Source organism: Crocuta crocuta, unplaced genomic scaffold (genome assembly GCF_008692635.1).
Source record: "Crocuta crocuta isolate KB4526 unplaced genomic scaffold, BGI_CrCroc_1.0 scaffold219, whole genome shotgun sequence".
Classification (NCBI taxonomy): Eukaryota; Metazoa; Chordata; class Mammalia; order Carnivora; family Hyaenidae; genus Crocuta; species Crocuta crocuta.
In genome coordinates this window covers 2,500,445-2,515,125 of record NW_027551572.1, presented here as the reverse complement: position 1 = coordinate 2,515,125, position 14,681 = coordinate 2,500,445, and the positions used below count along the sequence as shown (strand labels likewise).

At 39.3% G+C, this 14,681-nt stretch overlaps 1 protein-coding gene across 1 annotated transcript in view; it reads left to right on the top strand.

The window, feature by feature from the left end:
* The window catches only part of STK39 (serine/threonine kinase 39), a 258,475-nt gene that overhangs the window by 191,402 nt on the left and 52,392 nt on the right, over positions 1-14,681 (top strand). The window contains exons 16-17 of the mRNA XM_077751175.1: positions 4,765-4,817; positions 9,067-9,135. Coding sequence (XP_077607301.1) covers positions 4,765-4,817; positions 9,067-9,135 — 122 coding nt within the window. The remainder of the gene's footprint in view (positions 1-4,764; positions 4,818-9,066; positions 9,136-14,681) is intronic.

The following is a 14,681-nucleotide window of genomic DNA, read 5'->3' as shown; positions in this document are numbered from 1 at the left end:
GCTCTGGAACCCTCCAGGAGCATTAACTCTATCAGACTGTCCTCACATGGTACGTTAAGAAGTGCAGAAAAATGCTACGTCCTGTAAAATTCAACTGTACAGGCCTTCTGCACCTCCATCGCCAGGGACAGTTACCTGTTCACTCACATGATTGTCATCACCACCCCCATAGCCAGCCGCTTCATTTGATTGTTCACTATGTTCCTTGCTGATGGGTTGAATGAGCAAGAAGGAAGACTTTACACACGACAGTTTGAATCTCTGATTTGTCACTGAGAATGGACATAGCCTATATATATCTCGTTTGTGTATGTGTGTGTGTGTCTGTGTGTGTGTGTGTGTGTGTGTGTGTACACTTTTGTTGTTGTTGTGGTTTTGTTTTGTTTTTTAAACAAAACTGAGCCCAAATTCCTGCCTGGTTTAACAGCTGGTGCTGAGTAGTGGTTGCCCTCTTTAAATGGGAAAGAAGCTTTCCAGCTGTCAGAGTCCTCCCGTCTCCTTGTATGTATGTATGTTTTGTGTGTGTGTGTGTGTGTGTGTGTGTGTGTGTGTGTGTATTTCTTGCTTTACTCATTTAAGGTTCCTGCAAGGGCATATACCAATTGCTTGTGAGAGTATAAATCAGTACAACTTAAATGAAGGAGGAATTGACAGTATCTGTCAAATTGCAAATGCACTTGTCCTTCAACCAAGCAGTTTGCTTCTAGAAATTTATTTTCATACTCATGTATTTGCAAAGCGACGTAAGGACAAGGAGCATTATACACAATTAAGTTTTGTTTATAATAGAACAAGACTGGAAACTAACTGTTCCCAGAATGAGAACTGGTCAAAAAAAGGACGTGGGTGCCAGACAATGATATACTATGTAGCTATTAAAAAGAAAAAAAGAAAAGAAAAGAAAGAACACTCTCTATGAACCCATATGGAGAAATTCCAAGATATTTAAGTTAAAAGACAAGGCTTAGAACAATGGATATAGTATGCTACATTTATATTCAACAGGCTACATGGAATTATGTGTGTTTATTTGCTAATATATGCATGAAACATCTCAGGAAGGATGCACCGAAAACCTCAACCATTGAAGAGGACCAGGTAGTTGAGTGTCAAGAGGAAGTCTAGTTTTTACATAATACTCTGTTGTATCTTTTGGGCTGTAAACCATGTCATGGTATCACCTATTTTAAAAAACAAATATTCTGTCTGAGCCCTGTAGACCTTTGCCTTTATGATGTAATGTATACCTACAATGAGAAATAAGGGTTTGTGTTTATCTCTGAATTTAGAAGTATGTTTTTCATTGGGTTGGGGAATTCTTTTGGCCTTTTTTAGTATTAAAAGGGTTTTAATAAGAGTTATCAAAGGTAGCCTGAGTCTTGAAGCTATTACTCTCAAGTTTTAAACATTTCCTCTATAAAGTTGCACAGACTTAGTTTCTGGCCTTAAATCATACCTATTTTCAGCTTCTCTGAAATCAAGAGTATCTTGTGCCATATCAATTAAAGTAAATGTAGTTTCAATTAAAGGTGTTAGGTATGAGTCTGAAAAGATTAATTCTTTATAAAAGGATGACCTTCAGTAGTTAGATCCAATTAGGCATTTTTCCAACTATATTTCATACTGATGAGACAAGTCTACTACTCACAATCAATCACTGTGATCTTTTCAAAGGCAAGTATTTTAGGTTCAGAGCCATAAAAGAATGACTTGACTAGGCCACCACCATTACTTCAGCCATAGTTGATGTAGGTAGAGACTATGGGTGTTGGATATTACTTCTGTGGTATTAATATTTAAAGAATCAGGATGTGCATGAAGATATTCTGGGTACAGGTCTTATACCTCTCTTCTCATAGCCTTCGTAGGACAAGCTAATTTAGACAAGACTCACCAAAAGAAAGGAAAGGAACAATGACACAAATTAGCACCAAATCAAATTCCTTTTCTTTTTTTTTTCTCCTTCTGTCATTTCATTATTAAATACACTATAAATACTTGCTTTCCTAATGATCATTTTTCCCCTTATTGGACTGTTTTAGTTCTACTTCAGCCTTTGTTAATATACAGCACATAAAACCAAGGCTATTAAATAAATGAGTGCTTGCTGATCTTTTTATGGTAATGTGCAAAACCTTGGGGAATATTGTTTTTTTTCTCAAAAGTGAAAAGAAATCCACTTTTCTATACTTGTATTAGGTATTTCCAGTGTAAAATTGTTGGTTCTCACTCTGCCACTAAATTTGTAAACTTGGAAAGGCCTTTGAATGTGTTCATCTAAAAAATGGAAAACAAGTAATACCTACTTTGCATATTTCAAGGGTTGATTGCTGGAAGAAAACGAAATGAGATTTGATTTATAATATTTGATATCCCTGTTTTTCAAAGTGTGCTCCTATGGCCCTGGGGGTCCCTAGGTCCCTTCTAGGGAGCCCATGAGGTCAAAACTATTTTTATAATAACACTAAGAAATTATGTGCCTTTTTCACTTTCTTTATTGCAACACGTAGATTGGAATTTTCCAGTGGCTGGCAACCTGATATGTGATATTGCAACAGACTTAACACAGAAGCAAAAATAAGAATCCATATATCTTAAGCCAGGCATTATGGAAGTTTACAAAAAAAAGAAAGCAGTTGAAGAACTCCTGATACATATGAAAGCACCATGTAAAGATGTGGCGACACCGGCAGATCAGCGGTGCCACAGGCAAACAGCCCTTCCATCGCAGGCACTGATCGTTCATGGCCCCCTCCACCTCCAGGAGAGGGTCGCTCAGTCTGGGGTCTGAGCTGATTTCTGAACCATCTTCAGTTGTCTGTAATTTCATGTGTCAGTCATATGTCCCCCTTTTTAGAGAGAGTTTAGTCTTCAGTTTTCAAATTCTCAGAAGTTCCTAAAAGAAGTACGGCTTTAAGAATTGCTATTATCCCCTAGTCCCATTCTGTCTCTGAGTGTACTGACAGAGTCGGGGGAGGGGGGGGACACCTGGGAAAAGATACATAGTGGTTCAGTGCTTTTCTCTGTTCCCTGGGCTTGGGCTTCTCCTGAATTCTTGACCCTCCACTTCTCTGCTTGTGGAAAGGTGCAGACCGGGGCCAGCTTCTCTAGGCCCTGGGAGAAAGGCTTTCTCTAAGCGGGTACCATGCCTTTGTCATTTTTCTGGGCCTCCTGTATTGACTGTGGTAGGATGTCATGGGACCTAGAGAAACAAGGTCCAGCTATAGACCAAAAAGGGTCCACAGGCATGTGTCATTGTGATGTGGGCACCATTCATGGAGACCAGGAGATAGTACTCCAGAGTCCCAAACTGGAGTACTTAATAGGATTTGATCAGACTTTTCTGGCTCCAGGAGGAGGAGGTTTGGGATGGGTGTTCAGGCCAGCTCTTGTCTCTGGCTTGGACCCTTGGCAGCTTAGCGAGTAGTTGAGGGTTTGAAGAAATTACTATTTCGTGTTTCCTACTGCAGTTTCTTATGGTGTTTTTATTAACTTTAATTGTAGCATCTGTTGAGTTACTCATAACATTTTAGTGTTCTTATGAGAATTTAAAACCATTCTAACTATAGTTCACTGCCCCATATCCTCTTTTGAAATTAATATAAATGGAAAACTCCTATCTTAGGTATTTACTTGTTCCATATTTCCCTAGTGTCAAGTTTTTGGATTGCATATACATATATATGTATTACAGTTTTATGTAAGCATTTGATATTTATTTGTTAAAGTTTATTTGGGGTTTCTGGGTGACTCAGTCAGTTGAGTATCCAACTGTTGATTTCTGCTCATGTCATGATCTTGTGGTTTGTGGGTTCAAGCCTCACACTGAGAGCGCAGAGGCTACTTGGGATTCTCTCTCTCCCCCCACCCCGTCTCCCCATCTCCCCCTCTCTTTCCCTCTCTCTCCTTCCTCCTTTCTGTCTGTCTCTCTCTCCATCTCTCTGTCTCTGCCTCTCCTGCACACTTTTTCTCAAAATAAATAAACTTTAAAAAAACTTTATATATTCAATGGATAATTAAACAACATTCAGGGGTCCCCTCTATGTAGTAAAATTTTTAATCCCAAAATACACATCTCTTTCTGGGCATTTTGCTGCGTAATTTAATGCATAGTATTGTCATTGTCATAAACCTTACCATTGAGACTGTTTTTCCTGTTTCATTCACTTTTTTTAATGTGTTCTTAAGCATTTATTTATTTTTGAGAGAGAGAGAGAGAGAGAGATCATGAGTCAGGGAGGGCAGAGAGGGAGATAGGATCTCAAGCAGCTCCACACTGCAGAGAGACCAACATGGAGCTTGAATTCACACCCCATGGGATTATGACCTAAGCCGAAGTTGGACACTTAACCAACTGAGCCACCCAGGCGCCCCTGTTTGTTTCACTTTTTTAAATAATTTGATAAAATACTGTTTTCAGGAAAAATATAAAAAGTGTATTGAATATTATTTATTCCAGATTCAAATCTTCTGAAAGTTTTAATTATGGAATTATATTTAAATTTATTGGTTTAGTGTAGATTTTATAAAATAACATTTTATTTTTGGAATTTTGTGAAATAAAAATGTTGATATAATTCAATTAAATATCTCCATTTATTATTGTCATAACTATCTCTCCCATTTGAGGAAGTATCCAGAGATAACCCAAAACTGTAAAATCCTATCTACCTGTTAGTAGCATCTTGTAAAAATTGGAATACAGTTAGTTTGATGAAACTATACTTCACTGGATTTTAATGTGCTACATGTTATATATTTCAGAAACTCCAGAAAGGAACTTAATGACATACGATTTGAGTTTACTCCAGGAAGAGGTAAGTTTTAATTGAAATTATTACTTTATTGCTGCAAAGAGCCTTTAAGAAATTGATCACACGTATGTGGTTATAATTTGCAATTTGAAAATGCTTTCTTTACAAATGAAGAAAGGAGGATGGAGGGAACGGGGGAGGGAAGGAAGGAAGGATTTACAATCATTGTGGGGAATCCAAACCAAACCCCTCTGACTACATGAGTTCCTGTCACCGGCTGCATGGTATATACACACATACAAATTCACTGTGTTAGCTGAACCATGAGAACAAGTAGTGGCGTGGGGTTGCGGGGCCTAAAGGACACCATGATGAGTGTAGTGAGTAGCAGAGAGCAGTCCCAGTGAGAGGTGAGCTACGAACAAGATGTCGCCCAAAAAAGGGATCTGCTTTGCCCCTCTGCTCTCAGTTCCTATTATATGCAGCCTGTGTGGAGGAATGTCTGTGGTCTCTATTGGTCCAGCTTGGTAGGAACATTGTCATTCTTGCCTCTAAATACAGTTTTACTATTTTTAAATAGTCAGTAAGCCGGCTTAAAAGGTAGACTGGTTGCTCTCTCAGCTCCTGGATGCCTGGAGTTCCTAGACCCGTGTCTCATTTCTTGGGATCTTTAGCACTTGACAAGTGCCTGCTATGCAGGAGAATCTCTAGTAGTTTGGTTAATTAATGGATAAATAACATATACGAACAGGCTTTTGAGGACCACAAGATTAGTTTTTAAGCAAAAATTGCTGTTTCCTCTCTTTAGTTTATAACCAGAACAACCCAAAGAGGTGAAAATCAGATGCTGATGCTGAGAGTGTGACTGTTCTTCCTGACGGTTTCAGATTTTTAAGTATATGAAAGCAGCCTTGATATCTATATTGAAAACCTCCTAAAATACATGCTATTTTATTATTAAAACAAAATACATTAGGCTCATACATTTGAATATATTAATAGATATAAGCTAACAACACTGTAATTATTTTATGTATTAGAGCTCCATGTACATTTTGATTTGATTAAATAAATTTGATTTGCTAGAATTTTGAAAATCTGAAACTTTTTAGCATATTATCTGGTTAGTCACGTAGCTGCTTTGACCTCCCTATTAGAACCTGTAAGAAGACACAAACTCAGATGTGTACAGGAGCCAGAGCAGGCGGTAGAATGGGGATTTGGGGACTTCAGGAAACGAGGCAGTTCTGTCTGTTCACGTTCAGCTTTAAAAAAAAAAAAAAACCACTGCTGGCCAAACACAGTATGTTCCTGGGCCATATGTAGCCATGGACACACTGGCCCTGACCTCTAGTCTCCTTTCAGCCTAAAAATTTAATGATTCCCACTATATTTCAATTAAACTAACATATGAAGTACCTTTTACAAAATATATGCAAAAAAAGCCTAAACAAATTTGCTAATTGATCTTTCTTCTGGGAACATCCATCTTTGACAGTTTAGAGTTGGTCTATGAAATTGTACAGCCACAGTCACTGTTATCCAAAAGCTCTCTACTTTGCCTCATAATATATATTGACCAGCCAGTACTGTGACAAAATCTAGTAATTCTATAATAAATATTTCAAGTACAGTAAGTAAATGAACAGATTCTTATTTAAAGGTTGTTTTTATTCATCCAATTATCTAAAATTTACAGTGGCAGTAAAATGAGTTTTTAACTTCAAGAGATAGCAAAGAAATGATAGCAAAGAAATGTCTCAATTGAGGCTTTGGGGAGAGAAGATCGCCCTATCAGCATTACCAGTCCTCTGTGCTGGCTTAAGCAGCTTCGTTTGCCACACTGTAGGTTAAGGGTTTGCTTTTGTTTACCAGATAGAAAAGTTAGTTTTGGCTTCCTGATGATAGCCGGCTTTCCCAGGGCAGTGAGCACAGACCATCAGTAATGAGAACACCGTGGACCTGTCGCCGTACCTCTGTGATTACTGCTGTCTGCATTTTGGATGGTGTCTATGCTACAGCTGTGCATGCATGTGTACACGTGTACATACATATATGCATACATCTGTGCTGTATGTATATGATGTATAATATAGCATAGAATGTATGACAGACATACCCAACAGTCTGTCTTCATTTGAGAGTGAGCCCTCTGCATTTATTAGTTTACTGTATACTCTGGAAACGAGCATATATAATTATTTATGATTATTTAACCTATTTGTATACTAGGAATGTTTAAGCAGCTTAAAGAAGAATAACTCACCAATTACCTTCAAGTTCCTGTTTCTGACTTTACTGATATATTACTTACATGTCTACAAGATAACTGCTCAATGGCACACAAGCATGGAATGTTTCTATTTTGGATCAAAATGGCCAGCATGACCCTTGTGCTATTTTAATGTGACTCATCTGCTATTCAGGAGTCCTGAAAATAGTAGGAGATGCTGTAAACTTGAATCATTTGAGAATGTCATTTGCTTTCGTACCATTTTAGTGCTAGCCCACAATGTGGATTTGCTTGATTATTATCATGTTCAACTACATTCTGCGATCGTAGATTCTTAGATCTTACTTTTACTTTAGAGGTGGTAGTAACACATCCAGATGCTTTAACAGATGATCAGTCGGTGGGAATGTAATCCCTGCCTATGTAGGCACTTTCATTCAATACACTTTTTGTAGGGAAGTTTCCAGTGGCATCCAGGAGGATGAGATGATGCAGCTGAGGGTTGGCTTCACAAAGCTAATTCACATGCAGAGTAGAACCTCTCATTATTCCATCCCATGCCATGGGATCATTTTATCCCTGAGAGAATTTTATGAGATGCTTTTTGTACTTCTAATAATAAGGACAGCCCCGACATTAGCCCCTCTGATATGGAATCTCATAATTTAGTAAGATTCCTTTGTTTTTCTTTTCCATTTCCCTCCTGTTATTCCATGTCACTCATTGTAGAGTGGAATGAGTAAAATGATGGAATGCCACATTTTCTCTGGATGTTCAAAGAGTATCCATGGGCTCTAAAATTTTTCATTGGAGATCTGGGAAATTGGGTCATGCATGAAAGGGAGAAGGAAAGTGCACTAGAGCGTGGGATACATTTCAGATGATCTTTGGCTGCTCATCATCATCACCATTACCTTTTATTGAGTAATTACTATGTGTCACACACTGGGCTAAGAGCATTAAAGCCCACAAATGTGAAAGATAATTTTACCTTCAGCAACACGTTCATGTGAGCCTACAAGCGCGCACGTGCGCGCACACACACACGCACACACACACACACACCCACCCCCGAGGGCAGCCTCAGGCATGGCAAACTGCAGTTCAGTTTCAATGCTTGTTTGATTCAGCAGCAGTACTTTGAGGTGGTCCCTGACTCTGGAAGACACTTAAGTCAAACTTTCATTTAGGTTATTACCAGCTACCAAGCCAGTTTCTTCTTCTCCAGCTACAGTTCTGGATGCTTATGATAATGTCAGAAGGCCATGGGGACCATGTCATCTCCCTTGTAAAGACATAGAGGTTCATAATGGTTCTTTTGAGCACACTGCCATTTATCAATTCCCCTTTACGAAGTCTTTAAACAGACTTCTCCCTATTACCGTGTTCATTCGTAGCCTTTCAATTAAGTAATTTTGGTTATATTCACTTGATACAGCCTGTCCCATCTTTAAGATTCCTAACTCTTGTCACTTATCACTGAGACTACATTCTTTTATTCAACCACATTTTCTAAGAGAATGAATCTGTTGCTATCAAATGATCAATGTCATGTTAAAGGAGTTTCTTAATAGCATAAATTTAAATAGCTCATGTTAATATTCCAACAAGCTCAAAGGCTGTTTGTATCAAATATAAGGTTGTGTCAAGTGCTACCTGTTCAACTTTTGCCATAAATTCTGACTCAGTCACCACTAATGACAGAAAAGGATTGATAATGGCTGGAATTAACCTTAGCAAGAAAGAAAAGCAGTGTCATTGGGACCAGCTTTGAACTAACTTATAGAGATATATTTGATGATTAATTCAGACAGTAGCCAAAGGGCAAATGTTTTTTGGTTCACTAAAGATGAAATAATTTGTGTATAACCTCTGTTGAATAAATACAAAGATATAAATTATATATGGCAAAATATATTTCACATCGCTTCTGATTTTTCCTTCTGATAGAATCTGAATTGTTGAATTAAACACACATAGGGTGATTTTTGTAAATGAAAAATATGTCTTTTACATTGTGCTGGGTTGTTGGTTTTTATTTTGTGGTTACTAATACATGTTCATTTCACATTTGGACAGATACAGCAGATGGCGTATCTCAGGAGCTCTTCTCGGCTGGCTTGGTTGATGGTCATGACGTAGTTATAGGTAAGTCATTTCTTAGTATACAGTATCTTTTTGTTGATCTATCAAATGGAACTGCATTTAGAAACAAAATTTTCATAAAGGAATAATTTACTGTGGATTTTTGAAAATTTCATCTTGAATTCTTATCTTTTATGTGGAAGAACTAGAACTATATATGACTCCTATTTCATTTTTTTAAAAAAAGCTCTTAGTGTAATTCTGTCCCATTTAATAAGAACCTCGCTTATTGGAAATAAAATGAAGAGCCTAGAAGACCCAAAAGTCCACAACATAGCAAAAATAAGATGCTGTAAATTCCATGTACCAAAGTACAGGAACCTCTAAGGTCCTCTGTCAGAGTTTTCTCTATTCTTTCTTTGGGCTCAGTTCTAATGAACTTAGATATTAGCTTTCCCAGCCACTAGCAAGATTAATCACAAAGTCTTAAGGTTGGATGGGATTTAAGAGCTCATTCATGGAAGTTCTTTCATTGTGTGAAGAAGGACACGAACTCCTAAAGGGATTCTGTGTGTTGTCCGGAGCCATGCAGCTCGGTTGGGACAGAGGCACTTCTCTTTGGGCACATGGCTCTTTCTATTGCTTTGAGAATAAACAGATAGCTGCTTGGAGATGGGGTCCCTGCTAGATGGAGGCTTGCTTTCAGGAGCAGTAGATGACTGGAGGCCTCCCTGCAGAGAGTGGAGAGAGGGGCAGGAATGCTGTAAGGAACAGATGCCGTCATCTGAGAAAAAGTGTAGCCTGCAGGGTGAGGATGAGAAGTTCCTGCTCCTTAGATAATCATGTTTGTGAAGATTTTATAATGTAGTCCATTGCTGGGTATTCATATTGACAACCCTAAGTAATCAAGATTAGTTAACATTGTATTAATGTTAACTATGGCATTAATTAATTATATTGTTAATAACTATAACAACATTAGGGTAGTGCATTTTATGATAAAAATTTCTTCAAAAATAACCAAATTAAAAATGATGCTTAAAATGACTTTGAGTCACGTAAATGATGTGTTTTAACTTAAAAAAATATCACTTGCTCAAAATAAATCCTTTCCCCAGTAATGTTGGAGTTTGTACCTGAGGGAGCTTGAGGTCAATACGCTCACCCATCAGGGTTACCTGTTCCTATAAACTATGATGTAGGTCATTATACAAGTGAATTATTTTAGAGAGTAACTGAGGTTTTAGTGGCAGATGAGGATTCTGAGTGAAGAGTCAGTATCTAATATGTTATTTTTTTTTAATGCTTATTTTGAGAGAGAAAGAGGGTACAAGTGTGGGAGGGGCAGAGAGAGGAGGAAAGAGAGAGAATTCCAAGCAGGCTCTGTGCTCTCAGCACAGAACCCAACATGGGACTCAATCCTTCAAACCATACTGTGAAATTATGACCGGAGCCAAAATCAAGAGTTGACTCTTAACTGACTGAGCCACCGAGGCGCCCCTCTAATATGTTATTGACATACAGTCAATATGTCATAAATGTGAAGATACCTGTATAATTACATGTAATTAAGCTCTTTTTCCTGCCAACTGTATATGACTTCCCAAGGAAACCCTGATTCCTCTGCCAAGTGATGTGTATATAAAACAAGAGAGATGTATTTTAAAGCAAAGTGACATACACACATGTACTTAGGTATGTGTGTGTTTCCTGACATATTCTGTCTCTCACACTTTCCTTTAAAAATCTTGGGAGGTATCACAGCTGGCTGAGTTCTTACCAGAATGTTCTGATCAAATGTGAGAGGGAGCTTGAGCAATGAGGTGAGTTCAGCTTTGGTGTCTACTGTAAATTCCATCTCAGAATTGTCTATGTTAACAGTTTCTTGATAAAGGTAGGTAACTCTTTATTCTCATTAGAAAAAGTGAGTATACACCTTTGTTTCCTGGTTGCCCTGAGAAAGAGAAAAGTTGATGGCTTGATCAAGAACTATGGTCCATACACTAAACAGCCTGAATTAAAAATTAATAAATAAATATAATAATCTTGAACTTATTTTACATACCTACAAAGCCTGTTATTGGGCAAGAAGTTAAGAATGAAAATCATTTGATTTGAGTTGATCCTGGCAGGTGGTAAGGAACATGGAGAATAGAAGAGATTCATGGAAAGATACATCTTTTTTGTAAGCATGGGCTTGCTTCATGGCTTCAGTCAAATTTAGCATACTTCTTTCTTTGCCCCAGTCTCAGCTGAATCTAAACTAAAAGGTTTGGGGTTGTTGAGTTCTGTAAAGGAGGAAATTAAGGCATAATTCCTGTACAACTTATTGTGCATGTTTTAAATACAATATCAGATAGCTTTTATTTTCTCATACTTCACTTATTCTGTCAAATATTTTTATTTTGCGTTTTTTCCCCTCTCCTGGGAGCTAAAGTATAGGGTGTTGGAATAAGGTCACGCATATGCAGTTCTCCTTACCTAATAGCACTAAAAATTAGCCTTACAGTTTTGCATAATGCCTTACAGTGTTTGTGTATTTTATTTGATTAGCTCATCAATTAAAGTGGAAAGGACAGGTTGTTTTAAATCAGTAATTAATGGGTGAAAAAGGGAGGTCAAAAGAAGTTTCTGGGATGTTGTAACTTGTCATGATCTTTGAACATGGTGTTAGGACTCTAAGCCCAAAGCCTAACCCTAACCCTGACCCTCTGTGTACAATCAATCCAATGTCTTCAGCCTTGAAAAGTAGATCCAGATCATTTTAAATGATGGTTTTTGTTTCTCCTGGAAAAATGAAAAGCATATCCTTGTTTTTCATACATCAGTAGATGCATTGTATTTTAATTGCAGACTCTTTGATAACAGATAAAGTGTGTTTACTTTTGTCTTCCTCAAACCTGTCCCAGCAATTCTCGGCTCTCCCCTTTATGATCTGCTTCCCTCTTTACGTTTGTATTTATTGCATCTTACAGAAAGCCCTCTTTACCACCCTCCCCCATTATAGCTATTTCTCTCCATCCATCCCCCTTCCAGCCAAACTCCTCAAAAGAATTGCCCTTGACTGTAACCATTTTCCTTCCACTGTCTACTGAGCCCACTGTGGTCAGGCCTTTGACCTCCCCTCTCCACTCAGGATGTGCCTTTGCAAAACTGGGAAAGGCGCTTACCTGGCAGGTGATGTGTCAAAGCAGAGGTGGGTGTAGCTGGAGCTGAGTGAGCCAGAGCGATGGAGGAAGGATCTGTGGTCTGTGAATGATGGCTTGCGACTTGACACGTTCCTGGTTCCTCAGCCCAGTGGTTCATTATCAGTCCCCTCGCTACGTGGCACATCAGGAACCCTGGGCAGAGCAGACAGTGCCTTTTACCGTGATAACTTTTTTCATTTGGTCTTTAAGAGTTCATTCTTGGCTCTCCCACCTCATTGGTGTTTTCTTCTCAAGACTTCTTCGTTGGTTGCTCCCCATCTCTCTGACCTGTAAATATTGACATGCTCAAGGCCCCTTTGTTGGACATCCTCTCTTTTCTATAATAATCACTCCCTTGGTAATCTCCCCTAGATTCATGGTGCTAAGGTTTTCATTCTCTAATTCCCAAATGGCGTTCCTCCAGCCCAGACCTCTCCTTTGAATTCCAGACTCCGGTCCAGTTCCTTTTGGGGTATCTTGGCACGAAAGGCTGGTGGGATCCCAGGTTTAATTAACATCTCCAGAATCCAGCCCCTGCTGTGTCCTCCCAACCTGCCCCTCCCCCAGCCCTGCTCCCTGGGTTGATGTCAGCTCTGTTCCGGTGTTCCAGCTGAAAGCCTGCATTGTCCTTGACTTTCCTTTCTCTCATACCTGGCGTCCAGTTTACCAGAATGTACTGGATACTCTTCCCATCTTGCCTCCCATCCAGTTTCAAGCCCTTCTCGTATTGAATGACTACATTCGTCTCCTTGCTGGTCCCCTGTTTCTGTCTCTGCCTCCGTTCAGCCTGTTCCCTCCGCAGCAGCCAGAGACATCCATGGAGAGTAAGCCAGATACAAAAAGCCACATGTAGTGTGATCCTGTTTATATGAAATGACCAGGATCTGCAAATCCGTAAATTCAGAAAGTAGATTAGTGGTTTCCAGGGCCTGAGGGGGACCGTGGTGGCAAGGGGGCCGGGGAAGGAGAGTAACGGCTAATGGGCCTGGGGGTTCTTTCTGGGGTGATGAAGCTGTTCTGGAATTAGAGGTGGTAATGGCTGCACAACCTTCTGACTGTACTAAAACCCACTGATTGTACACTTTAAAAGGGTGAATTTGGGGCGCCTGGGTGGCTTAGTCGGTTAAGCGTCCGACTTTCGCTTAGGTCATGATCTCGCGGTTCGTGGGTTCGAGCCCCGCGTCGGGCTCTGTACTGACTGCCAGCTCAGAGCCTGGAGCCTGTTTCAGAGTCTGTATCTCCCTCTCTCTCTGACCCTCCCCTGCTCACGCTGTCTCTCTCTCTCTCCTAGAAATAAATAAAAAAAAATATTTAAAAAAAAAAGGGTGAATTTTATGATATGTGACTTATATCTCAGTTAAAAAAAAAAAATAGTAAGCCAGATCACATTAATGCTTGAAATAAAACTCTGTAGTGGCTTTCCATCCCACCTCTCAGTGGCTTACAGTCCCCTACATGATCCGTCCCTGTCAACTTCTCAGACTTTATCCCTCACTTCTACTCTCTCCGTTGCTCATTCCACCTCAGCCATATTGGCTTTTTTACTTGCCATTCCTTCTTCAAGGATATTCCTTCCCTAGGATACCTGTCTACCTCCTAGAGCTTAAATACTGCCTCTTAAAGGGGCCTTCCTTAACCAGCCTACTTAAAATTGCACCCCATCCCCGATCCCCCTTCCTCATTTATTTAAAAAAAAAATTTTAAGTTTATTTATTTATCTTTGAGAGGGAGACAGAGTGTGAGGAGGGGAGGGACAGAAAGAGAGGGAGTGAGAAAATCCCAAGCAGGCTCTGTGCTGATGCACAGAGCCCAACACAGGGCTCAAACTCACAAACCATGAGATCATAATCTGAGCAAAAGTCAAGAGTTGGACACTCGACCGACTGAGCCACCCAGGTGCCCCCGCCTCCTCATTTAATCATTTTACCAAGTCTCTCTCTGTCTAACAGGCTATCTGCTTCATTTATTTATTTAGTTAACTACATAGGATTTTCCCTGGAGCATAAGTTCCTTAAAGGCCAGGATTTTTATCTGTTTTCTTAACTGTTCTGCTCCCACTGTCCCCAACTTTGTACTTCATATAATTGACACTCGGTGAACACTTGTTAGAGATAAATACCATTTTTAAATGCACAGGTACCTCGTTTACTTTGGAAACAAAGGGTATTTGGATCCCAGGTTTTTAAGAATACTTTTGAGAGTGCAGAATTCAACTAGCATTATATAAATATGAAATGTGTTCAACTTGACAATTCTACAGAGAAAAAGTCCAGTTCAGCTTACAGCATTGGCATCTAGAGGTTTGAATGCTTTCTTAGTATGTATTTTTCCATCTTCCATTGTATAAAGCAGCTACCATTTAAATAGGTTAAAAATCTTCCTCCCCCACACACCCCCTCCCCACCCCATCATTGTTTTCTC